Source organism: Schistocerca piceifrons, chromosome 1 (genome assembly GCF_021461385.2).
Source record: "Schistocerca piceifrons isolate TAMUIC-IGC-003096 chromosome 1, iqSchPice1.1, whole genome shotgun sequence".
In the NCBI taxonomy this organism is placed as follows: Eukaryota; Metazoa; Arthropoda; class Insecta; order Orthoptera; family Acrididae; genus Schistocerca; species Schistocerca piceifrons.
The window spans coordinates 123,459,636-123,486,851 of record NC_060138.1 but is presented as its reverse complement, the minus strand read 5'-3'; the positions used below and the strand labels follow the sequence as shown (position 1 = coordinate 123,486,851).

The 27,216-nt window shown below is 44.5% G+C and overlaps 1 protein-coding gene across 1 annotated transcript in view; it reads left to right on the top strand.

Moving 5' to 3' along the window:
* The window catches only part of LOC124801496 (regucalcin-like), a 67,319-nt gene that overhangs the window by 31,900 nt on the left and 8,203 nt on the right, over positions 1-27,216 (top strand). Inside the window, exons 3-5 of the mRNA XM_047263078.1 lie at positions 10,530-10,736; positions 14,765-14,977; positions 15,056-15,168. Coding sequence (XP_047119034.1) covers positions 10,530-10,736; positions 14,765-14,977; positions 15,056-15,168 — 533 coding nt within the window. The remainder of the gene's footprint in view (positions 1-10,529; positions 10,737-14,764; positions 14,978-15,055; positions 15,169-27,216) is intronic.

Genomic DNA, 27,216 nt, shown 5'->3' with positions numbered 1-27,216 from the left:
AGCTTCCCGCTATCGTCTGGGGAAAGTACTGTCGGTCCAAATTCGATTATAAAGGCGAAGGAGGTAACGCAGACTATGGGTTGATAAATGCAGCAACATTTGGACGTGGATACCATCCGGTCCTGGGGCGGAGGAGCGAGAAGAAGGGAGGGCATGTTGGAGTTCCCGCATGGAGAAAACAGTATTGTAGCTTTCGTGATTTTGAGAGGAGAAAGCAAGATGTCGCACTTCCGCCGCACGTTTCTTCGGGAGAAACGCTGGCGGGTAGTTTGAAGAGCTCGAAATCTCAGCAAAGTGCTGACCCAATGAGTTAGAAATTGCGACGGGGTCCACTAAGGTATCATGCGCGACAGTGAGCCCAGAGACCAGGGAGAAACTAGGCGCGCCTGAGAACCGTCGAAGCCGACTCCAAACTTCCGAGGAGGGAGTGAAGGTGTTAAATGAGCTAATAAAGACTTTCCAGCTTGCCTTCTTGCTATCGCGGATGACGCGACGGCATCGCGCATGGAGCTGCTTATAGCTGATACAGTTGGCCAAAGTAGGATGGTGACGGAAAATGCGAAGAGCACGTCGCCGCTCACGTATTGCGTCACGGCATGCCTCGTTCCACCAAGGAACTGGGGGGCGCTGGGGCGATTCGGAGGTGCGTGGTGTTGAACGTTCCGCAGCTGTAAGAATAACGTCGGTAATATGTGTGACCTTATCGTCGACGCTGGGAAAGCGACGGTCATCGAATGTCGCTAGAGACGAAAAAAGTGTCCAATCGGCTTGGGCAAACTTCCAGCGTCGCGGGCGCATATATGGCAGTTGAGGCTGCAGTCTAAGGACACATGGAAAGTGCTCACTCGAGTGTGTATCATCAAGGGCGAACCATTCGAAGTTCCGAGCTAGCGGAACAGTACCGACGGCAAGATCCAAATGAGATAAATTTGTCGTGGAGGCAGACAAAAATGTGGGGACCCCAGTGTTGAGGCGAAGTAGATCCGCTTGGTGGAAGACGTCTAGCAATAGGGAGCCACGTGGACAAGGATGTGGAGATCCCCAAAGCGGGTGGTGGGCATTGAAGTCCCCAACCAGCAAATAGGGGGGGTGGAAGCTGACCAAGAAGATGAAGGATATCAGCTCGTGCCATTGGTGTGGACGATGGAAGGTATACAGTACAAAGAGAGAACGTGTATCCACAAAGGGAAAGACGGACGGCGACAGCTTGGAAGGAACTGTTTAAGGGGATTGGGTGATAATGGAGAGTATCATGGAGAAGAATCATGAGTCCTCCATGGGCTGGAGTGCCTTCAACAGAGGGGAGGTCATATCGGACGGACTGAAAATGAGGGAGAACAAAGCGGTCATGGGGATGCAGCTTTGTTTCCTGAAGACAGAAGATGACCGGCGAGTAGGATCGTAAGAGGATCGACAATTCACCCAGATTGGCTCGAATGCCGCGGATATTCCAGTGGATAATGGACATAGGGTGAACAGAAAATGGAGGAATGTGACCAAGGTCGCTGTCAACTCAACGACTGCTCAGAGCTTGCGACCGACAGCATGGAATGGCATTCAGCCGAAGGCAGAAGATCCTGATCCATAGGTTGGTCAGGAGCAGCTCCTGCCACCAGCGATCGGCCGGTTGACCGGCCACCAGCAGTGCGCCTCGGCGACACAGAAGACGGCCGAGGGCGATTTCCGCCAGGTGGTGCTGTAGATGGGACACGCCTTGGCGGAGAAGGAGAGGAACTGGGTTTCTTTGTAGCCTTCTTGGAAGTATGATGTTTAGATGAAGGAGGAACCGATGGTTGTGAAGTTGCGGTACGTAAAAACTCTTCACAAGTATGCTCTTTTTTCGAAGACTAGGTGTCTGACTTCTGGGCTCGAGATTTAGCAGAACCCGACGAAGGGTGAGCCATAGAGTGGGCAGGCGAAAGTGGTGAGGCTGAACGGGCGATCTTTGCGCTGGCCGATCTGACGACCGTGGCACTAAAGGTGAGGTCGCCAGTCTGCGTGGCCGCCTCCTTTGTTGGCTGAGGAGAAGCAAGGACAGTGCTGTATTTTCCTGTCTGAGGCACGGTGGGCTGTCGACTGGCGAATAATTTTCGAGCATCAAAGGTCGACACCTTTTCCTTCACTCTTATTTCCTGGATGAGCTTTTCGTCCTTAAAAACGGGGCAATCTCGAGAGGAAGCAGCGTGGTCACCCACACAGTTGATGCAGCGAGGGGATGGAGGTGGACAAGCACCCTCATGGGCATCCTTGCCACACAACACATTTGGCCAGATTGGAACAGGACTGGCTGGTGTGATTGAACCACTGACATCGATAGCAATGCGTAGGGTTTGGGACGTAAGGGCGAACGGAAATTATCTCATAGCCTGGTTTGATTTTCAATGGGAGTTGAACTTTGTCAAATGTCAAGAAGACAGTGCGGGTTGGAATGATGTTCGTGTCAACCCTTTTCATAACTCTATGAACAGCCGTTATGCCCTGGTCAGACAGGTAGTGTTGAATTTCCTCGTCAGACAATCCATCAAGGGAGCGTGTATAAACGACTCCACGCGAGGAATTTAAAGTACGATGCGGTTCCACCCAGACAGGGAAGGTGTGGAGCAGAGAAGTACGCAGCAATTTTTGTGCCTGGAGGGCACTGTTTGTTTCTAACAACAGGGTGCCATTCCGTAATCTGGAACAAGACTTTACAGGACCTGCAATTGCGTCGACACCTTTCTGAATAATGAAAGGGTTGACCGTGGAGAAGTCGTGACTTTCGTCAGACCGAGAAACAACAAGGAACTGTGGCAATGATGGAAGAACTGTCTGTGGCTGAGACTCAGTGAACTTACGTTTGTGAGCAGACATAGTGGAAGGTGGGGAAACCATTGCGGAAGAATCCCCTATGATTACCGGCGTCTCCGATGGCGCGCTCCTCCTTTGTGGGGGCCCTCACTGAGGGCACTCCCGCCTTAGGTGATTGTTCACACCTCAGGTCACACCTCCCGACAAACGGACGGAGGGACCAATCGGCACTTTCGGAAGGTATCAGCTCGGGTAATGATCCCTCCCTGGGCCTGCCCGTTACCAGGGGGTACGTACGTGTCCTACCTGTCTACCCGGGGCGGGGAATTACGCGTTACCCCGTCACCGGCTACGCATGGAAGTGCGTGGGTCGGCCTTCAGACACGCACAGGGAGGATGAAAGAGACAGGGAAAGGAAAGAAGAGATGTCTCAAACGCCGCAGCGGAGAAAAGGGTAAAGAGAAGAGGTAAAGAGAAGAGGTAAGGAAAAGAGAAGGACAAAGAAAGATGAAGACATACAAGCAAGGAAGGCGAAGAATGTGGTACATTTACAAGCGTCCGTCTCCGGACGTAGGCACAAACCATACTCCCAGAGGGGGAGAAAGGGAAGGAAAGAGCCAGAGGTGAGGGGGGCGGGGCGAAGATGGGGGATGGGGAAGGATGCGAAAAGGGAAGGTATGCAGCCCGGAAAAGAAGGAAGGCCACATTAGCTCGGGGTCCCGTGCTAGCTACGCACGTATCCACAAAAGAGTTGTGGATCCCCTGGGGGGAATAAATGGACTGTCAAAATGCACACAGATCCGTGGAACTGCAACAAATCCATACGCAAAAGTCACTCTTTTTGAAACTATGTTGTGACAGTTCAGCTCCGTCACGGACGCATGCAGATCCGAACGCCCACCCAACCGCGCTGTCACAGCCCGTGCTCGCCCCCCAAAGTAGTGACCATGTCGAACACAAGCGCCCAGAAGGCGCTCTGCAGACGCATCGGCGATGCCGCCTTCTCGTCTGCTCTCAGTCCCTGTGTGGCGGCCAGCAGTTCGCCCAGCACGTGAACACGGCAGGAACGACTTTGGCCTCATGGGCACGTCTTGCTGGGTGTGCCGTCCTGGCGCGAGCTGGAAATCGTTAACGGATTCTCTGCCCGGTATATGATGCCTGCTTCGTTTCTCTTGTGTTTGTGAAATGTTTGTTTGGCTTGCTGGGGAGTCGTACAGTGGCAAGCTAAGCTGCACTGTGTTACTGGCGCTGAATCACACAAGATGAGTGTGCACATTACAAACTGTGGCCATTTATCAGTAGCTGGAGTTAAGAAACACGTGTTATCTTGTGCTATCTGTTGGATGGCCGTCACTGCACATTAACTCAAGAACATTCAGCAGTATCAGTTGCTTGTAAGATTCATATTGATCGGTATATATTTTGCTGGACCTTTTTATTTAAACTGAGGTTCTGTCATGCCTTACGTTGGGGTCGTTTCTGGAGTGATTCGAGTATTGTTAACTTGATATTTAAACAGTACGGTACTGTTACTGTTCGTTTTAAGCGAGTGTCGGCGACAGGTTACTTCCTTAATTTTCTTATTGCCTAAATCTTATTTAACAAATCGTGAAAGGGTTGCACAACATCCTAAATAATGATGTTTTGTGTTGTTTAAATTATTGTACATTTTGCAGGTCATTATGTCATAAGCCCCCCCATGAACCATGGACCTTGCCGTTGGTGGGGAGGCTTGCGTGCCTCAGCGATACAGATGGCCGTACCGTAGGTGCAACCGCAATGGAGGGGTATCTGTTGAGAGGCCAGACAAACATGTGGTTCCTGAAGAGGGGCAGCCTTTTCAGTAGTTGCAGGGGCAACAGTCTGGATGATTGACTGATCTGGCCTTGTAACATTAACCAAAACGGCCTTGCTGTGCTGGTACTGCGAACGGCTGAAAGCAAGGGGAAACTACAGCCGTAATTTTTCCCGAGGACATGCAGACATGCAGCTTTACTGTATGATTAAATAATGATGGCGTCCTCTTGGGTACAATATTCCGGAGGTAAAATAGTCCCCCATTCGGATCTCCGGGCGGGGACTACTCAAGAGGACGTCGCTATCAGGAGAAAGAAAACTGGCGTTCTACGGATCGGAGCGTGGAATGTCAGATCCCTTAATCGGGCAGGTAGATTAGAAAATCTAAAAAGGGAAATGGATAGGTTAAAGTTAGATATAGTGGGAATCAGTGAAGTTCGGTGGCAGGAGGAACAAGACTTTTGGTCAGGTGATTACAGGGTTATAAATACAAAATCAAATAGGGGTAATGCAGGAGTAGGTTTAATAATGAATAAAAAAATAGGAGTGCGGGTTAGCTACTACAAACAGCATAGTGAACGCATTATTGTGGCCAAGATAGACACAAAGCACATGCCTACTACAGTAGTACAAGTTTATATGCCAACTAGCTCTGCAGATGATGAAGAAATTGATGAAATGTATGACGAGATAAAATAAATTATTCAGGTAGTGAAGGGAGACGAAAATTTAATAGTCAGGGGTGACTGGAACTCGTCAGTAGGAAAAGGGAGAGAAGGAAACATAGTAGGTGAATATGGATTGGGGGGAAGAAATGAAAGACGAAGCCGTCTTGTAGAATTTTGCACAGAGCATAACTTAATCATAGCTAACACTTGGTTCAAGAATCATAAAAGAAGGTTGTATACCTGGAATAATCCTGGAGATACTAAAAGGTATCAGATAGATTATATAATGGTAAGACAGATTTAGGAACCAGGTTTTAAATTGTAAGACATTTCCAGGGGCAGATGTGGATTCTGACCACAATCTATTGGTTATGAACTGCAGATTGAAACTGAAGAAACTGCAAAAAGGTGGGAATTTAAGGAGATGGGACCTGAATAAACTGAAAGAACCAGAAGTTGTAGAGAGTTTCAGGGAGAGCATAAGGGAACAATTGACAGGAATGGGGGAAAGAAATACAGTAGAAGAAGAATGGGTAGCTCTGAGGGATGAAGTAGTGAAGGCAGCAGACGATCAAGTAGGTAAAAAGACGAGGGCTAATAGAAATCCTTGGGCAACAGAAGAAATATTGAATTTAATTGATGAAAGGAGAAAATATAAAAATGCAGTAAATGAAGCAGGCAAAAAGGAGTACAGACATCTCAAAAATGAGATCGACAGGAAGTGCAAAATGGCTAAGCAGCGATGACAAATGTAAGGATGTAGAGGCCTGTCTCACTAGGGGTAAGATAGATACTGCCTACAGGAAAATTAAAGAGACCTTTGGAGAGAAGAGAACCACATGTATGAATATCAAGAGCCCAGATGGCAACCCAGTTCTAAGCAAAGAAGGGAAGGCAGAAAGGTGGAAGGAGTATATAGAGGGTTTATACAAGGGCGATGTACTTGAGGACAATATTATGGAAATGGAAGAGGATGTAGATGAAGACGAAATGGGAGATAAGGTACTGCGTGAAGAGTTTGACAGAGCACTGAAACACCCGAGTCGAAACAAGGCCCTAGGAGTAGATAACATTCCATTAGAACTACTGATGGCCTTGGGAGAGCCAGTCATGACAAAACTACCATCTGGTGAACAAGATGTATGAGACAGGCGAAATACCCTCAGACTTCAAGAAGAATATAATAATTTCAATTCCAAAGAAAGCAGGTGTTGACGGATGTGAAAATTACCGAACTATCAGTTTAATAAGTCACAGTTGCAAAATACTAACGCGAATTCTTTACAGACGAATGGAAAAACTGGTAGAAGCGGACCTCGGGGAAGATCAGTTTGGATTCCGTATAAATGTTGGGACACGTGAGGCAATACTGACCCTACGATTTATCTTAGAAGAAAGATTAAGAAAAGGCAAACCTACGTTTATAGCGTTTGTAGACTTAGAGAAAGCTTTTGATAATGTTAACTGGAATACTCTCTTTCAAATTCTGTAGGTGGCAGGGGTAAAACACAGGGAGCGGAAGGCTATTTACAATTTGTACAGAAACCAGATGGCAGTTATAAGAGCCGAGGGGCATGAAAGGGAAGCAGTGGTTGGGAAAGGAGTGAGACAGGGTTGTAGCCTCTCCCCGATGTTGTTCAATCTGTATATTGAGCAAGCAGTAAAGGAAACAAAAGAAAAATTCGGAGTAGGTATTAAAATTCATGGAGAAGAAGTAAAAACTTTGAGGTTCACCGATGACATTGTAATTCTATCAGAGACAGCAAAGGACTTGGAAGAGCAGTTGAACGGAATGGACAGTGTCTTGAAAGGAGGATATAAGATGAACATCAACAAAAGCAGAACGAGGATAATGGAATGTAGTCAAATTAAATCGGGTGATGCTGAGGGATTTAGATTAGGAAATGAGACACTTAAAGTAGTAAAGGAGTTTTGCTATATAGGGAGTAAAATAACTGATGATGGTCGAAGTAGAGAGGATATAAAATGTAGACTGGCAATGGCAAGGAAATCGTTTCTGAAGAAGAGAAATTTGTTAACATCGAGTATAGATTTAAGTGTCAGGAAGTCGTTTCTGAAAGTATTTGTATGGAGTGTAGCCATGTATGGAACTGAAACATGGACGATAACTAGTTTGGACAAGAAGAGAATAGAAGCTTTCGAAATGTGATGCTACAGAAGAATGCTGAAGATAAGGTGGGTAGATCACGTAACTAATGAGGAGGTACTGAATAGGATTGGGGAGAAGAGAAGTTTGTGGCACAACTTGACTAGAAGAAGGGATCGGTTGGTAGGACATGTTTTGAGGCATCAAGGGATCACAAATTTAGCGTTGGAGGGCAGCGTGGAGGGTAAAAATCGTAGAGGGAGACTAAGAGATGAATACACTAAGCAGATTCAGAAGGATGTAGGTTGCAGTAGGTACTGGGAGATGAAGAAGCTTGCACAGGATAGAGTAGCATGGAGAGCTGCATCAAACCAGTCTCAGGACTGAAGACCACAACAACAACAACAACAATATGCCATAAGATAATTAAGATATGGCATTTGTATTTTACATCTTGGGGGGTCTTTTTATACGCTTACTGTAAAATTGTAATTCTATTTCGGTATTAACATTGTGCAATGTTGTAACGCACACCTCTCGAAACCAACATCACCACTCCTACCGCACATATATCGCCTCTTTCGTTCATTTCTTTATTCTCGCACTTTTAAAAACTAATCCCAGTGACGGAACAACTGTTGTTTTGCCTTGCTAGCCTTGATATACAGCCCTCTGTAACAAGGTCTGTGAAGTTTTCACGAAGTCGTTATTTCTTAGTATTTTTTGTCGTCTAGCAGAAATTGCAGCTTGATGACACGTTTAAACATATCATCAATGTGATATTTATCGTATGCACTACTTTCGCGTAGCTGAGTCTCATTCCGTTCAGCGTTATGTCCCTCCCCTCGTTGGTTGTATAACGTCGACTTGCTTAACTTTTAACTATTTGCATACGTGTCGAGTCACCTTTTTCTTCAGATGTGTCACTCCTTACCGCTTCTCATCTCCAATATACAGGGTCAGTCAGTAACTATTGTCACCTAGAATAACTCCTAAAGAATGATAGTAGCTGAAAAGTTTGTGGGACAAATGTTGCATGGGACAATGTGGCAATAATATGACGTTGGTTTTTTGTTGCTGGGTGGGGTCGCGTCAGAGATATGAAGGTCAACTTTTTTTAGTGGGATGCTGTAGTTTGGTACTTATTTTCTTATAGTGGCTACCGAGACGAATCCAATGATGTGTAACAATAAGGTCTTTGAAGGTCAACGCAACGGAGGTCAAAAAGGTGACACGACCGTCAATTTACAGGAAGTGTTCGAAGTAGTGATCATTGGTATCAACACAGTGCTGCAATCTTCTTATGGATTGAGTGGTATTCCTTATCACTTCGGCACTTATCGAAGCACACGCTATGACAATTCTCTCTCACATATCGTGCAGATAGTAAATATTCGGCATGCCGACCGTTATTCGAGCTGCGGTCATGTGTCAAATAGTTTTATCTTGTGACTTCGGTTTTATATATCTGATGGAGTAAAATGACCATGAGAGCAGTTTAATTTTTATTTATGCGACAATGATTTTATATCAGCTGGTCTGCCTCATGTATCATTATATCCAAATGATATATACACGTAAAACTACATTCAGGTATGTGGTACTGTACTGATAGTAATGTATATAGAGTAACTCATGTAAGCCCTCCCTCAGAGCTGTCATGTTATATCTTCACAGATCCGATGATGGTACCTCTAGTGTGTTGAAACTGCCCATTTAGTAAACAGTGTCTAAGCGATCTTGGCTTTTGAATGTTTTTTATTGCCTCACTGCTGAAGTTATGTTTTCCAGGTCACTCAGTTGAATAATTAGGGATCCTGTCTATGATATTGCCCACTCCATCCACTATTACCAGGTGTCTTCCCTTGTGAAGTGTTCGCAAAGTGAACTTACATCCTCTATCACCTGACTTGGGCTTGCACCAGTTTAAAAAAAAAACTAGTGACCTGGTAATCCGACCCTAGTTCATCCTGCAACGGTTGGTCAACACCTCTACCATGGTAACTACCTAACAACAAAACTTTCTCCTTCACCACCTTTCCTGACCTCTTACTTTTCAAACACTTTTTTTAAAGTTTGTTGTGTCCTGTCTACTTCTACATATATCAGTTTCCAACTGATCAAACCTGTTTTCCACATTCACAACACCAATGTCTGAGAAGGTCCTATTTCTATTTCTTCTATAACCTGTTGTCACTTCCCATCTCCCTCTTTCCCTTCTCCCCCTTAGCCTTTCAAGATCTTGTTTTGCTTTATGTAGTTCTGCCTGAAGGGCAGCGACCTACTCCTCCTGTTCTACTATTTTCCTATCTCCACAGCAAATTCTACACAACCAGGGAGCCTTGTTTATTTCCCCAATTCCCACGCCGCTACAGTCACCCACGTGAAAGGAACTGCAACAATCCTCACACCACACACTGTAACTAACAATCCTACAGCAAGTCCTACACTTTCCACTCATGGCAAACAAATTTTAGCTTTAGTCTAAGTTACATGTGAATAACTTCCTAGACTACTTATTAATGTATTAAATTTCTCAGAAAGTTTAGGCCTAAAGTTCGGATACTAATTCAAAACTTCTGGAGAAACAGAAAGGGTTAAACCTGCATTGTTTACGTGACTAAACAAAAAGTAAAGAAAGAACTTAGTCTACGCTGTACAAACTTGTCACTTATTTCGGAACTTTTCACTTCCGCAACTTACTAGAGAGTCAAATGGATAGTGTGTAAGAATACCATAACAACACAAACTGTACTTCGTTGAAGTAAACACGTAAATTACAATATACAATAACGTCAATAAATCCCAGTCCAGAACTCGCGCATGTGAAATGTTTTCTTTTGCCAGAAAGTACGCTAAAATGTGAAATCTTCAATTGATACCTACAATAGGTATTAATTTACTTATTTATGATGTAATATTTCCTTAATTGTTATTACTCAATTAAACACTTATCTTTGAGAACTCTGAATGTAAATCATTCATCAATAAAAGATGTAGACAATACTCTTTGAAATGCATCTGCAAGAAGATTAATACCACAAATCACTTGATACCGTGTTTATGCTGAATAGAGTTAATGAGTCCCATATCAACTGCTTGAAGATGATCATTTCATCTGAAGGAAAACCACGCTGAAAGATTAAAACACTGATTTTTTTTGTTTGCAGAGGGAGTACATTTCATTATTCCAGTTAAAGGCAAAGCAGACAAATTCGTTATAAACATGGGTCGTAATGTGGTGCTGATGACATGGGATGGGGAGAGCAGCGAACCAGCCGCCCTGGAGGTGATCGCAACGGTGCACGACGAGGATGGCAGTCGGGACAACAAGATCAACGACGCCAAGGTGGACGCTGCCGGCACTCTCTGGGCAGGTGAACACTATATCGCCCTACTTCGTTTCGCAGTCGTTAATAAGTCTTTAATCTTCTATAAGTCCTTCAGTGAGTGAGTGAGTTAACTGCAGTGAAATATCGGCGAGAACAACAACAAAATGGCCGCTATCAGTGTTGCCACCATACCATTATTCAAACGGAAATACGCAGTGCCATCTGAAGCAGTCAAGGCAAACCATCCTAGTCGCACCACTCACTCTGCAAGCAACTAACTGATGGTAACTGCCGTTAATGGTCGATGCAGTTATTTGTACAATAGTGGCTTGCGAGGTTGTTATTATGCCGTCAACCAAGACGTACACCACGTCGTCTTTTGAATCATTTATGATTTACATAATTTCAAATGACGCTGAAGACCAGATTAAAACAAAATTCAATAGATCATAACTATAAAATTCGTGGACCCTCATAGGTTTATCACATATTGATTTAATCTGTGACTTTGGCTTGAAACATACAAAAGCGAAAATCACTAAAAAATGTCAAAATAAAAAGTTGCGCAGAATGTGTGTGATATGTAGTACATCAGCAACTTGCATGTGGTTAGCAAGCTACAAACCTGGAATCGGATTTTGCCATGGCAAGTATTTCAGAATTTATTGGTGTATTTTTGGCTATATATTACTTAATAGTAAGTAAAACGTCATTTCTTAGCTGAAACATGTATCGAGGTATTTTGACATCGCACTTCGACAGATTCTTCATACAGTATTTCTAAGCAATTGAAGTAATTATCGAAGTTCGTATTAAGGTTGGTGGATTTAATTGTAGCTTGGCACAAGATTCTTAATGTCAATCTTCAATTAACGAAGTTACCTTTTCGAGTGACGGATTAACTTAAGATAATTTTAAAAAGCGTTAACAGACAAATGGTTCAAATGGATCTAAGCACTATGGGACTTAACATCTGAGGTCATCAGTCCCCTAGGCTTAGAGCTAATTAAACCTAACTAACCTAAGAACATCACACAGATCCATGCCCGAGGCAGGATTCGAACCCGCGAGCATAGCAGCAGCGCGGTTCCGGACTGAAGCGCTTAGAACCGCTCGGCCACAACGCCCGTCTTTAAGCTCTTTCTTGCATCCCACTGTTGAAGAGCAATTCGAGGATGGCGATTGTACCTTTCAACACAGTTGAGTACATGTCCATAATGCACAGCCTGTGGTGGACTGGTTACACGACAGTAACACACCTGTAATGGACTGGCTTGCATAGAGTCCTGACCTGAATACTGCAGAACATCTTTGGGGTGTTTTGGAACGCCGACTTCGCGCCAGGCCTCACCGACGGACATCGATACCTCTCCTCAGTGCAGCACTCCGTGAAGAATGGGCTGCCATTCCCCAAGAAACCTTCCAGCACCTGATTGAACGATGTCTGCGAGAGTAGAAGTTGTCATCAGGACTAAGGATGGGCCAACACCATATTGAATTCCAGCATTACCGATGGAGGGCGCCAATAACTTATAAGTCATTTCAGCCAGGTATCCGGATACTTTTGATCACAAAGTGTATTAGAGGGTGGCTTTAGGGTCACGACTGAATTATAGGGATGGGAAAAGCCAACCGGTTAAAACCATTACCTGTATTTTCGTTCTGAGCGACCGATATTTTCGGTATTTGTTTGATGTTTGTTGTAATAGGCCTTTTTTTATTTTTTAGAAATAATCTAATTAAAAAACCGAAATATCAATTAGCCATAGTATCACTGCTCAAATTCTTTCATTTTTAAATAAACATTGTTTTAAAAAAGAGTAGTTTTTAGCCGTATAATTTCCATTGGTTTGAAATATTGCGTTGTACAGAAAATGGGAAAAGCGATCAGCGCTGTTTTAATAAGAATGCAGTCAGAAACGAGCAGCAAAGACATGGTACACGACCGGATACAGCTTCTCTGAGACGATGTCCCTATTGGAGTGCGTCATGGCTTAAGGTACGCGTGTTACTTGCAATGTGCAAAGCTTGGTTCAAATGGCTCTGAGCACTATGGGACTTAACAGCTTGAGGTCATCAGTCCCCTAGAACGTAGAGCTACTTAAACCTAACTAACCTAAGAACATCACACACATCCATGCCCGAGGCAGGATTCGAACCTGCGACCGTAGCGGTCAAGCGGTTCCAGACAAGCGCCTAGATCCGCACGACCACACCGGCCGGTTGCAAAGCTTGCTCCGTGGTGGTCTATACAGGAGTTTCTCTGTGCGGTCGCGGATATCCGTCGTATTGCAGAATGGCACCAACTCTAGTCTAGAAATATTTTTACGAAGTGGCGTAGCAATGAAGTACAACGCATCATTTGCTCTAAAACATCAAATAATTTTCTTCCGTTCCCACGAAACAATGTAAGAGGAAGGAAATTATGGTAACAGTAATAAATCAGAAACTTAACAATTCATTCACAGTAGACAAAAATAGAAAGTAGCTGACCTGCTGCCTATTTCTAGATAGCAGGCCTTTAACTGCTTGTAGCCTTTGGAAATGGACAAGTTAACACAAAAGCAGAGTTCTTCAACCTCAGTTTTCACCTTTCGGTACTGACTACTCGTAAAGCTCAAACAGTGTTATGATCTCCGGTTATAACATGACTTCTGAGCAGAGTTTTAAAGTATTAGAATCAATATGATAATATTTATTTATTTTTGTAGTATTCTACCACCTATCACGTCTCGAGAAAAGCAGCAAATAGTTGATGGAGTAAGTTGTTTTACTTGCCTATTTAATTTAATTTGTTCAATATTTGTTCGATTTCTACGTTTATTACAGGAAATAATAGGAATGAAAAGCCGAAAATAGTTCATTTCAGAAACTGATTATTTTGAGTGGTTTTAGAAGTCAAGTTAAACTGGCGTGCAAAGGAGCGATATACCCGAAAACATGAGTGCTGAATACGTTGCCGAACCACCGGCCACAATCGGACTGACCGGTCAGCGGCCACCAGGCGCAGTTGCATAGCTGGACGTTAAAACAAGATGCTGGAAGTCTGGACTCACGGCCGATCTCAAACTATTTTCGCTAGATTCTCCCGGGGGGGTGGGGGCGGGGGGGGGTGGTTGGGAAGGAGTGGTGTAGCTGCCCTCCACTCCCACGCTGAAGAATTAGCAACATTGGGACGGAGATTTACCAGGTACTACGGCAGACAGTACCCAGCCGTATAGCTGAAATTTAGCGATTCCTTTCAGTACTCACGTGAGTGACTTCATACTACGGTTTCGGGGTCATTATTAGCTTTGCTCCGCCCTTATTCATTTATAACCCTTCCCTCAAAGTAAAAAACACCAGCTCTATGCCTCTCCCTCCCTCTGTTGTCTTCCAGTACCGTTATACTTCTACTTGGTACCTTCCCTTCAACCATAAGCGTCACATCAGTCAAGTGCAATGTTCCGCAGCACCGATATGCAAAAATATGTTTAGAAAGACCAGGCTTGAGGTGAACCGATGGAACAGAGACAGGCCAAACCCGTCCAATACATTCTACTACATTAGAAACCTGGGTTGGGTTGTTTGGGGAAGGAGACCAGACAGCGGGGTCATCGGATTAGGGAAGGATGGGGAAGGATGTCGGCCGTGCCTTTTCAGAGGAACCATCCCGGCATTTGCCTGGAGTGATTTAGGAAAATCAGGATGGCCGGACGCGGGATTGAACCGTCGCCCTCCCGAATGCGCGTCCAGTGTCTAACCACGGCGCCACCTCGCTCGGTTTCCGAAACCAGATTATATCATATTGAAAATCGATACTTTTGCATAGTTCAGTACCGTCTTACCAAATAGCCGATCTTTGACCACAATTTTTCACTGAAAATGCGAGCAGGACGCAATTTTATTACAGATTTTCTTGCATTTCTAGAATGCAAGGGATTGTGCTATGAAGTACGAATACGTGAAATTTTCTTCAAAAAGTACAGTATTCTTAATACACGTTTAAAAAATTGAAGATGTCTTCTCTAACTCCAAAGAGTTAAAGTTATTTGTCGACAGACATTTAAAATTGTTGATTATTTTTGTTTCAGGGACGTTGGGACCAATAGTAAATAATGAGATCACTCCAGAGAAAGGAATATTATTCAACCTTGCCAAGGACAGAAGCACTAAGACGCACGTAACAAAAATCAGCATTTCAAACGGTTTTGCGTGGAGTCCGGATAACAAAACCATGTACTATATAGATTCTGCCACAGGAAAAATAGATGCCTTCGATTTTGATATTACCGAGAGCAAAATAGGTAAACCGCATACATAAGTAAAGTTACTTTAGTGTTATCAAATTGAGGTTTGTCCTGACTTAAGCGTTTCTTTTGCAGGCAACAGAAGAACCGTTTTCAACTTTAAAGAAAATGGCGTGGAAGGACTGCCAGACGGACAAACTATTGATACAGACGGAAACCTATGGGTGGCGTGCTTTGGCGGCAAGCAGGTAGTATTTTCATTCCTATTGGGTCAGAGACTAACCTTCGTAGCCGAGGTCGCCAAAACACGTGTGTGTGGTGGCTCTAGACTCTAAAGTAGCTCGTTGAAACCCTTGCGGTTTAACAAATTTTCGCTGACAATATAAGACTGTCAAAGCGATGAGACGTGACGGCGTGAAGTTCCTGTTGTCTAGACGTGGAGCGAATGTCATGGGTCAAGTTCGAAACCTCTCTGCGGTGTGTCAACGAATGAGGACATGAGAGACAGTCAACTGTGATCCGTCCTAGTGTTACATTCCTCTCATGCCAAGTCCCTAATCCACACTGATACTATGATTGTCCAGAAAGTAAGTTCCGAACGATCACTAAATGGGAACGACAGTGAAAATCGGAAACTTTCTGCTTCCAACAGTTAACTGCATGTTCCAGCAACTTGTCTATATAGTCGCCCCTCCGTAGCGTTATACCAACTTTCCAATACCTTCGTCATAGAAGGCAGCCGCTTACGCTTTCCGGCAATTGTAAACGCTGGTCTGCAGCACGTTTTATGTGCCAAAACGTCACGAAGCAGGGGATACATCAGTTATGTTATGCGGGTTTGCATGGAAACTGGGAACACACCTGGCAGGAGACACTATTTTCTGGGCATTCTTACGTGCTCACTGTCCGCTCAGAACTGCAAAGTGTAACGTGACACGGTCGTCTGACATACTACAGACACTGCCCAACGAATCTCTGCAAAGCTTCACCAGATTTCCATTTCGTGACCGGTCGGAACTTACTTCCTCCATATTGTAAATACATAACTAATTCTGTTAAGTTTTCGCAACCAAACCACTAAACCAATTTCGATGGAATTTGCTATGAAGATAGCCTGAACGCCGAGGAAGGACGTAGGCTGCTTTAGAAAGCGTGTGGTACAGAATATTCATTGAATTGAAGAGTAAAACGAGAATTACGGAAGCATGTTTATGCTTAGAAAAAACTGTTTATTCTTTGAATTTTAAACATTTTTTAAAAGCGCTTTTATTGTTTGATATAGTCTACGCAATACTATTCAACGTAATGAATACAATGCACATAGAATTCTCAGTGTTTAATTCATACTTCCATATTAATATTATAAGCGTGAAAGTAACTGTTACCATGTCCGCCCCGGTAGCTGAGTGATCAGCGTGACAGACTGTCAATCCTAAGGGCCCGGGTTCGATTCCCGGCTGGGTCGGAAATTTTCTCCGCTCAGGGACTGGGTGTTGTGTTGTCCTAATCATCATCATTTCATCCCCATCGACGCGCAGGTCGCCGAAGTGGCGTCAAATCGAAAGACCTGCACCAGGCGAACGGTCTGCCCGACGGGAGGCCCTAGCCACACATTTCCATTTTTACTGTTACCATTTCATGTCTAGAGCGCTGAACCATTTCGATGAAATTTGGCTGGAGATAGTTTGAATCCCAATGACAAACAAAGGCTACTTCAGAAATTAAAAGAAGTGGCGTACGTGTTGTATAACGTGTAGCCATTAGTCAACCCTATATTATTGCACCCGGTGCACCAGGGAGAGACAGCACTTTGGCTGGCTTATCATGGATTAGCACCTGATTGGGATTGATAGTATAAGCAAAACTGACTGGAAAGCATTGACAGTGCGATAGATTTCCAGAGTCATCACTGTAAGTGTTTACTGTAACGTCACCACATGTTTCCGATAACGGCCAAGTGTAATAATACGGCGGCTGACTTCATTGCACTTCCAATATCTTACTTATTTACCACTACTCATCATAACAAAACTACTGATAAGTGGGCACTACCGCAGATAACGGCTAGTATCCTTACACAAAAGCAGATGCATCACCTGTGTCTAATGACTTGTTCCGTATGGATACACTATGTAAACGCTTTTCACTGAAGGTGGCAAGATGTCAGTTTGGCCATGCATTAACCTCATGTGTAAGCATCTAGTCTAGTGGCAGTCAAAATGGTCCCTACCGCCCACTAATCGGCATTCCAGTTTTCATGGTGGGCAGCATGTGGCAGAGATTTTAAAAAGATATTAATTAGGTTTTCATAAAATTTTGACATAAGTATTCGGTAAGTAATTATTATGTGCTTTAACTTGCTGTAATTCTCCTTCATAAACTTTAGAAAGTGAAGTTACGTCCCTACTTCGTAAGTCACCATTACTGTGCAACCAGTGTGCAGTTAGAAAATTTTGCTCGTAACGGAGATACAAAAGTGGGCAGTAGATAAAAAGGTTGACTACCACTGATCTGGACAGTCTCCAGCCTGTTCCGTAATATGATTTGTTCTGATGATGCCCCTCGCAGTCGGTGTTGCAACCAGGCTTAGAATGATAATGGGTGGCTTCTGGTATGACTACGGGTAGCTACCATTATTAAATGAACAGATGAAATGACATCACAGAGTGTTTGGCACAGTGAGAAGTTTACAGTAATACACCTCTGATATCAATAAACATAATTAATTCGAAAATGGAAAAAGTTTTTACATTCTTAGCCTGCACGAAAATCTGTCTTGTCCTGACATAGATGGGAGAGGAAGAAACGGGGTTAGTGGTCAGTCTGCGCTCTCGAGCGATACAGAGCAAAAGGCAGAAGGACAATTCACAGTCAAGGCATTTGTTTGTTTTCTTCTATCTGAGCCAACACTGGTAATGGCATTTACTAGAAATGCAGGTGGTGAGACTTGGTAGGGAACTCGTTGTGGCGACTCTTGGACAAACAGGGTTTTGAAATTGTTGTTTATTTCAGACAGGACTAACTAGTACACTGGAGGCTAGTTATAGGGTTAGAAAAAAGCATGAATAACACTGCTGCAACAGAAGCCTGTGCAGAAGTCAGTGCAGAAGTCCCAGGAGTGGATGCTAGCCAAACACTAGCAGCATCTTAAGGCAACAACTTAGTTGCAAAACAAAATATACTGAATGTGACACTGTTCACTGATGCACTCCAAGTGAGAGAGCAGACTTACGCGGAGCTGGACCGAGGCTGGAGTCGACGGACGCGGATTCGGTGCCCAGATCGTCTGACTGAGGACTCCGCCAAAATGCGGAATCTGGGGGTTTTAAAGAGTCGCGTGGGGGTACTGTTTTTCCCACTTAAAGCCACCCAGCCAATCCCGCAGGTCTCTTGCAGGCGCCTGCCAATCACAGTTTAGTTAGGTCCCCTCTACTGCTCCTAAGGCAGGGATGTTAATGCAGTTGCACTAACTAAGTGCGTATTTGGTATCAACATTGTTAAGCTGAAAGCTAAACGTAACTGCTCTGCCAAATAAGGCTTGCAACGTTATTGTTATACGTCATTTAGCCCCGCCCCTCGGGCTCCCCGGAGTAGAGACTGCTAGGTCAACAGTTCTTTGGCGTTTTCGCTCTCTTTCTAAACTTTGTGAGCCTACTGACGCTGCTGTTCTCAGGGCTGGTATCAAGCTGGCTTTATACGCTACTACGTGCCTGTTGGTTACAAAGTTCTACGGTGGCAACCTACTATAGCTTCTAGGCGACATATGAAGTTACATGTAAATTCTTGAAGAGTAACTAGCGCCCTGGGACAGCGTCTGGGTGGTGTCTGCATTTTCGCAAGGCTCTCCCCTTACGGTTTACTTCATGTAACAATATCTCTCCTAGTTTCGTCTGCCCTCGGCATCGTCTCTACTTCCGCACCTTGGAGCGGCTGTCCTCCTTTCTCACAGCTTCAAGATAACACTACAGTAGCAAGGAATAATCAATATGTTACAAATCTCGTCTAAACGCGAGTGAAGCGCTTGGCACACTACACAACGTACTATGTAACTTCGTACGATTTTGTACCTTCTCGTGTATTCTGTAGCGACTATGTCCCCGTCAATTGTTTATCAAGGACTTCCAGACATTTTCTATATAAAAATGTGCTATTGTTATCACTGATTATTGTTAAAGGTATGACAATTTGGCGCCCTTTCTGCGGGGAATCCAAGCTCTGATCTATATGTGGCACTTAGCAAGCAGCTCCTCACACCACAGACCTAATACAAGCAGCAGATGGCGCGGTATATGCACTGCTCAAGCTGTCCAGCAGTGGGTACATCTCCCCTCTACAGTTTGGTAACAGCGTAAGCCACTGCTTGTGAAAGTACTGGTCTGTCTAAAGCTCCACAATACTTAAAAAGTCTAAGTAAAGAAAACACGTGGAGGCCCGATTATGACAGTGTACACTACTGTGGGACAGGGAGTTCAATCTCAGTGTCTCCCTTGGCACTATTTGAGAGAGTGGGCTATGTGCAGGCACCGGGTTTTGCCCTCTCTCTTCCCTCCATCCATAAAAACACTAACAACTCTTTTCAGTAAAGAAGTCACCACCCGTGAAACAGACACTTCCGGACAAGCAACTGAAAAACCCCAGTACGTCAATATGGGAACCCCGCATGTACCTCAAGTTCTGAGTACAGGACTGACTTTGACTTTATGGCAGAGGGGATGAAGGGAAGTGGTAAATACTTCGAAATGGCGTCTTCTTTTGCAAAACGGCGCTGGATCTCCGAGCCACTGTCATCAAAATAATGTCGGTTATTGTATTATAACAAGACATTGTCATCATCGAACAAACCGTCATGGCTACGAGATGATCGCAGCTGTGGATTCATGTACAGAAGCATAGGCGTAAAACACGCTGTTTCCTTATTGTAACTTCCTTTCTTGCGTCGTCTATTCCTCGAGATAAGTGATGTGTGTGTTCTTCACGCAAAGGTGTGGTCAATACCTGCGTCGCATAGAAAACCAGTGAAAGCAGCAAAATGAAGCAGACAATCACACCTTATTATGGACATTATGTCCACCCCCGGTAGCTGAATGGTCAGCGTGACGGATTGTCAATCCTCTGGGCCCGGGTTCGATTCCCGGCTGGGTCATGGAATTTTCTCCGCCCAGGGACTGGATGTTGTGCTGTCCTCATAATCATCCTATAATCCTCATCGACTGCAGGAGTGGCGCCAAATTGAAAGACCGGCACCCGGCGAACGGTATGCCCGACAGGGGGGCCCTAGCCATACGATTAAATAAATGGACATTATGGACATAAATCAACAGTTTGAAACGACTTTGCCGATAACGCGTATGGAAAAAAGGAACGTTCGTGATTAACACCCTGTCGAAGACAATCATTAGATAACCTATTCATGGAAATCGTGGGTAACCTAAATCCGCCGGCCGAAGTGGCCGTGCGGTTCTAGGCGCTGCAGTTTGGAACCGCGAGACCGCTACGGTCGCAGGTTCGAATCCTGCCTCGGGCATGGATGTGTGTGATGTCCTTAGGTTAGTTAGGTTTAACTAGTTCTAAGTTGTAGGGGACTAATGACCTCAGGAGTCCCATAGTGCTCAGAGCCATTTGAACCATTTAACCTAAATCCAGATATCCAGACGGTGATGCAGGCCTCATCCAGAATGTTACCTTCCTGTAACGCTCAGGGGAAGAAGTGGAAAAAGACATGGGATAACTCCTAATATCGTGTCGGACCGTCTTTTGCCCGGCGTAGTGCGTCAGCTCTACGTAGCATGGACACAACAAGTCAAAGAAATTCCCCTGCAAAAATATTGACCCATGCTGCCCCTGTTGCTACCCATAATAGTGAAAGTGTTGCCGGTGCAGAATTTTGTGCAAGTACTAAACTATCGATTTTTCCAATACATTTTCGATGGGATTCGTACTGAGCGATCTGCGTGGCCAAATCATTCGCTCGAATTGCCCAGATTGTTCCTCAAACCAATCGCGAACAGTTGGGGCTCGATGACTTGGCGCACTGACATCGGTAGAAGTACGGTATCAATGGCTGTAAATGGTCTCCAAATAGTCGAACATAGCTATTTCCAGTCAATGATCGGTTCAGTTGGGCCAGGAGGCCCCGTCCATTCGATGTAAACACAGTGAAGTCTGTAATTCCAGAAATTTGGTATTCTCAGTACACTCTTTACACTGTGGTTCTCGGAATATTGAATTCCCCGACGTTTACGAAATGGAATGTCCCGTGCGTCTAGCTCCAACCAAGATTCCGCGTTCAGAGTCTTAATTCCCGTTGTGCGGCCATAAAGACATCGGAAACCTTTTCACATGACTAATTTGACTACAAATGACTGCTCGCCCAATGCATGCTCTTGTACACGCTATACTAACGCCACCTGTCTATGAGCATATCGCTATCCCATGACTTGTCACCTCAGTATTTCTTAGCGCCCAAAGTTTTCGTAATCCAATCCAGAAGAGAGCAGTTTTAAATAAATCGGTACACAGAACAAAAACATTTTTGACGAGGACCAACTAGCTTCCGAAATTAATCATCTGAAGTACGTGTTCCAGAAGAACGGCTGTTGCTAATGCGATATGAAGTCAGCGTTCTTCACGAAAAGAAATCTTGAAAATGTTCAACATTTACGGGATGAGCCACCAGTAGTATTCCCTCCTTTCTACGGCGCCACATCCAGAGTCCTGGGAAGACGAGGTATAAGACCTATTTTCCGACCGCCTAAGAAGATGATGGGGATGCTACGCCCTGTTAAGGACAGTCTCGGCCTCAGGATTCCTGTTAGTTGTAACATCCCTTGTTGATGCGGAAGCAGTTACATCAGTCAGTCCACCCGTACCGTTTCCGACTTTTGTGCAGGGCGTCAACGGCGTATCAAAAATCGCGAACTTGAGAAATCTCTAGTTGCTGAACAAAACCTTAGAAACATACACGAAATATTCTTTAAGGAAACAAAAGTTTCGTCCCAGGTTCCTATATAGCGGAACTGTGTAATTTAAATGGCTCTAGAAAAATGAATGTTCTAGAACTTCAGCCAGTGGATATAATCTTAGCAGTGCATGGAAGCTATATCTCGACAGAGGGAAGAAGCAGCAGACATTTGTCGGAATGTTTGCGCTATTACAGGAGCGGTGTCGCTACCACTGAAGACGCTGACATTATCTGCGACAGCATTACGTAATTACTGACCAATCACAAGCCGTCTATGGGCTACATATGGCTACCAGAGCAGCAGTCCAGATAGTTGTTTCTGACGAAGAGCATTGGGGTAAACATCGGTAACTCGAGGTTTCACTCTGATTTGACGCGGCAAGAATTCAGATGATGTTTTTACAACAGTGCCACCACGAAAGGCTTCGTTCTCGTATTAAATAATTTGTTCCCCTTTAGGACCTGACATCTGTATTCAAAAAAATTTCTGTAGTGTGGACCGGTTGGTCAAGAACGCCTTAAATACCGTCAACTGCCTACAGTGCCTGTGCAGAATAACTACGTACATCCACCATCTATACCTAAATCTACAAAGCTCGTATATGGCTACTCTGCAAATCACACTTAAGTGCCTACAGACGGTTCATCGAACCACCTTCACACTATTATTCCACTCTCGACCAGCGTGCGTTATTATGATGACTGTTCGTTGCTATGTAGGTCGGCGTAAACAAAATATTTTCGCATTCAAGTTGGTGTCTGAAATTTCGTGAGATGATCCCGTCGCAACGAGAAACGCCTTTATTTAAATGATATCCACCCCAAATCCTGCATCATGTGAGTGACACTCTCTCCTATATTTCTCGATGGTACAAAACGTGCTGCCCTTCTCTGAATTTTCTCGATGAACTCCGTTAATCCTATCAGGCAACGACCTGACACCGCTCTGCAGTACTCCAAAAGAGGACATACAAGCGTAGTGTATACAGTCTTTTAAAGACATCTGCGTTCTGCCAATAAACGAGTCCTTGTTTCACCTTCCCCACAACATTATCTTTGTGATCGTTCCAATTTAAGTTCTTCGTAATTGTAATTGCTACGAATCTAGTCGAATGGATACTCTTTAAACTTGTGTGATTTATCGTGTTACCGAAATATGACATTACTTTTTATATCCATGTGGAGGACCTCACACTTTCCCTTATTGAGAGACAATTGTCACTTTTCGCTCCAGACAGAAATCTTTTCTAAGTCATTTTCGAATTGTTTTTGATCTCCTGATAAGTTTACCAGACGGCAAATGACAGCATCATCTGCAACCAGTCTAAGAGGGCTGCACAGACTGTCTCCTAAATCGTTTATATAGATAAGGAGCAGCAGAGGGCCTATAACGCCTATATCTCGGGGAACGCCAGAAATCACCTCTGTTTTACTCGATGACTTTCCGTCAGTTAATACGAACTGTGACCTCTCTGACAGGAAATCGCGGATCCAGCCGCATAGCTAAGACGACATTCCATAAGCACGCAATTTCATTACAAGCCGTTTGTGAGATACGTTGTCAAAAACCTTATTGAAAACTAGAAATACGGAATCAATTTAAAATCCCTTGTCGGTAGCACTCAACACTTCATGTAAGTAAAGAGTCAATTGTGTTTCACAAGAAGGTTTTCTAAATCAGTGTTGACCGTCACTAGACCTTTCTGTTCATAATCTTCGAACGCAATATATGTTCCAAAATCCTGCTGCATATTGACGTTTATGATACGGGCCTATAATGTATTGGATTACTCCTATTTCCATTCTTGATTATTGGTGTGACCTGCGCAGCTTTACAGACTCATTTGTGAATTTAAAAGCCAACATGGTACCCAACCCGACGTGGTGAGGTCGTTATATACCCTTTCAGTTGAGCCCCTTGACAACACAGGGATCACACTTCTGAAACCTGAGCTAACTTCTGACGCTTTTCAGGAACCTCGACAATGGCCATCGCGCCAGATGACCTTTGCTGCTGCTGTGTGACGCCTGTGAGGAGAGTCCTTTTAATGGAGTAGGTGGCATCAGGACGGATGTTTTGCACATGGCACGCATAAGACCAAACCAGCATAATGGCCTTGCTGATTCGGCTATCTCAACAGATAGGCATAGGTATTTCAACTGCAGTTCCTACCCTGGCTACACCGAGGAAACGGACAAGACTGGGAACAAAACAATTTGTTCAGTAGCTGGTGTGTACTATAAGAGACGGAAATAGTTTTACAGTGTCGAAACCATTATTTTTCATTTGACAAATGGAAGACAGATTTGGAGACGTGTACTCATTGCATCACTTTTGTCTAAAGCTTCCTCTGCTGCATAATCTCAAGTGCTTCAGACATGTGGAAGACTGGGTGATACACGAGTGACTATTACTCAACATAAAACTTTGAATATGACAAGGAATTATCTTCCACAGAGACCTTACACTCCAGATAGAAAAGGAGTCACGATAATGAGATTTTCACTGTGCAGCGGAGTGTAGAGGTAGAGCACTTGCCCACGAAAGGCAAAGGTTCCGAGTTCGAGTCTCGGTCCGGCACACAGTTTTAATCTGCCAGGAAGTTTCATAAGGAGTTACGAGCTAATATAGAACGGCAATGCGTACATTTTGTCCAGCATGTACAGAGGGGTCCAAAAGATGACCAAATAGATACAGAAACTTCCATCTTGCGTTTGCAGGAATATGCCTCCCAAAAAAAAGCTGAAGTTTTAGTGTGCAGGTGTGACGTGAAACCTTACATCCCGCTGCGCACGAGATATTTCTGCTGCATAGCTGTCCGCAAATATGGAAACTGGAAGATCGCTTCACGAAGGTCGCCCTTGGAAACAACTGCCTTTGTGTGTGGACAGTACAGAACACCATCCACGTTCACTAGCCTGCCCAGTATTAAAAATAGAAAATACAAGAGTATAAATCAGTTGATGGCCTGTTATATACTGAGGCAAGGATAAAATATGAACATACGCATCCAGTCGACCTAATGGCAAATTATGGAAAAATTGCAGCTGTCACCCCGCCTAAGTACACTTTTTCAAAGCCTAATCTACCAGCACTTCCTCCTCTCGTGGCCCGCAAATGTCAGTGCAGCCCAGGAAGTGAACATCAAGCGATCAGTAGGAAAAAACCATTAAATTTCATTTATGTAAGGATATGATAAATTGAATATTTTCAGTTGAAAATCTCACCACACACTGCTATTCTCCCGCTGGCCCTTTACTTATTTTCCCTTCAGTTCCAGCGGTACCAGGCCTCCCTCACTTATGCCAACTGGCAGTTTCCTAATCACACAACTTATCACATTCTTTTTGTATATTAGGGGCTTTCACTCCTAACACCCGCCCTTGGGAGGCATTACCAATTGGAATGCACACTGAGGCCCACTGCCAGGATCTCCACCTAACCTGCTTAGAATTTGCTCCCCTTTTTTTCCTGCACAATCCCGTTTAATACCCACACAACGAATAGAACCGAAACATTTCATTTCAAAGTTAATATTTTTTGCACCCATGAGCTATAAACATACATTCCATCTCCTTGCTAACACAGCTGATGAGAGAAATGGGGTGATAACTAGAAGGAAGGTGGTGTAGGAGTCAGGAAACGGAGAGTACAGCTCCAGTGAATATCAGAACGGACCACTGAAGATGATGGGCAAGCTGGACACTGCAGAAGGAGAAGTCCAATTGGGGGTAGGTGTGCGTGGAGTCTGAAAGAAACGCGGGCACTCCCATGTTAAGGCAGACGAGGTTGAGTTGACTGAGAACGTCAGCCAAGAGGGCACCTTCCTGACAGGTATTGTGAGAAACCCAAAGGAGATGGTGCACAACCGAGCGAGGTGGCGCAGTGGTTACACACTGGACTCGCATTCGGGAGGACGACGGTTCAATCCCGCGTACGGCCATCCTGATTTAGGTTTTCCGTGATTTCCCTAAATCGCTCCAGGCAAATGCCGGGATGGTTCCTTCCCTGTCCTTCCCTAATCCGATGAGACCGATGACCTCACTGTCTGGTCTCCTTCCCCAAACAACGCAACGCAAGATGGTGCACATTAAAGTCACCGAGCAGCAGAAAGGAGTGAGGTAGTTGCCCAATAAGCTGGAGGGAGTCCACCCTCGTGACACCAAATGATGGAGGGATGTAGACAGTACAAAGAGAAAAGGTCGAGTCAGGAAGGAAAATTCAGACTGTAAGAGCTTGACGATGTGCAATCAGGGAGATGGATTGTCTATGAACGTCATCCCAGATGAGCAGCATGACTCCCCCAAGAGATGGAATGCCATCCTCAGGGTAGAGGTCAAAGCAGACCGGGAAGAAATGCAGGAGTTCAAAGTGGATGTGAGGACGCAATTTTGTTTTCTGGAGGCAGAGAACAAATGGACGCTGTGATTCTAAAAGCAGACACTTTGTTAGATCGAAGGCGGCAAACTTTCCATTGGTAGAGAATCATGATGAGGAAAGTGGAGGAGGGGAAAACGAAGGGGTGTCACCTGAGCATGTGCCGAGTGTCAGCCTTCGAAGACTCACTGCTACAGGGTACAGAGGCTGGGGGATCCAACTCCATGAAATCTACAGAGGCACTGGCATTCTCCTTCTGTCAGTCTGCAATAGTACACATCTCTCGAGACATAAATAACGGTTGAATTATTCGAACTTTACATGCAAATGGAGCATCTATATTTTTTATTTTCATTTATTTGCATGTAGGGCGAGGAATTTACTATGGATCACATATTATATATATATATATATATATATATATATATATATATATATATATATATGCACAGGGGAGGAAAACGGTTGGCAGTTCGCACCGGCGACACGAAGGCCGGCTGGGGGAGGGTATTACATGGCTACACCGTCGAAGAGGATCTCCAAGGCGGTGAAGGAGAAAACCATTTGCCTTTGTTTGACTTCTTGGAGCCTTACCGGTTAGGAGAGGACGACTCATGTTTGTTGGCTGAAGGGGTATAGGAAGTCTTCGCAGGAGTATTCCTTCTGTCTTGTTCGGCCTGCTGCTTGTGTAGAAGGTGACTTCGCCCAGTGAGCTTGTTGCAAAGCTCGAGGAGGAGACATGGATGCTATGAAGAAAGAGATACTACCATGACACTGCGCGATTTTACAACCGTGGTGATGAATTTGAGGTTGCATGTCTGCGTGCCATGTCCTTCGTGGAGCGAGAAGCAGCAGGAACAGTACTATAAGTGCCAGATAGTAGAATGCAGGGTTTCCGACTAGCCAACATCTTGCAAGCGACCACGTCAGGCACTTTTTCCTTCACCCAGATCTTCT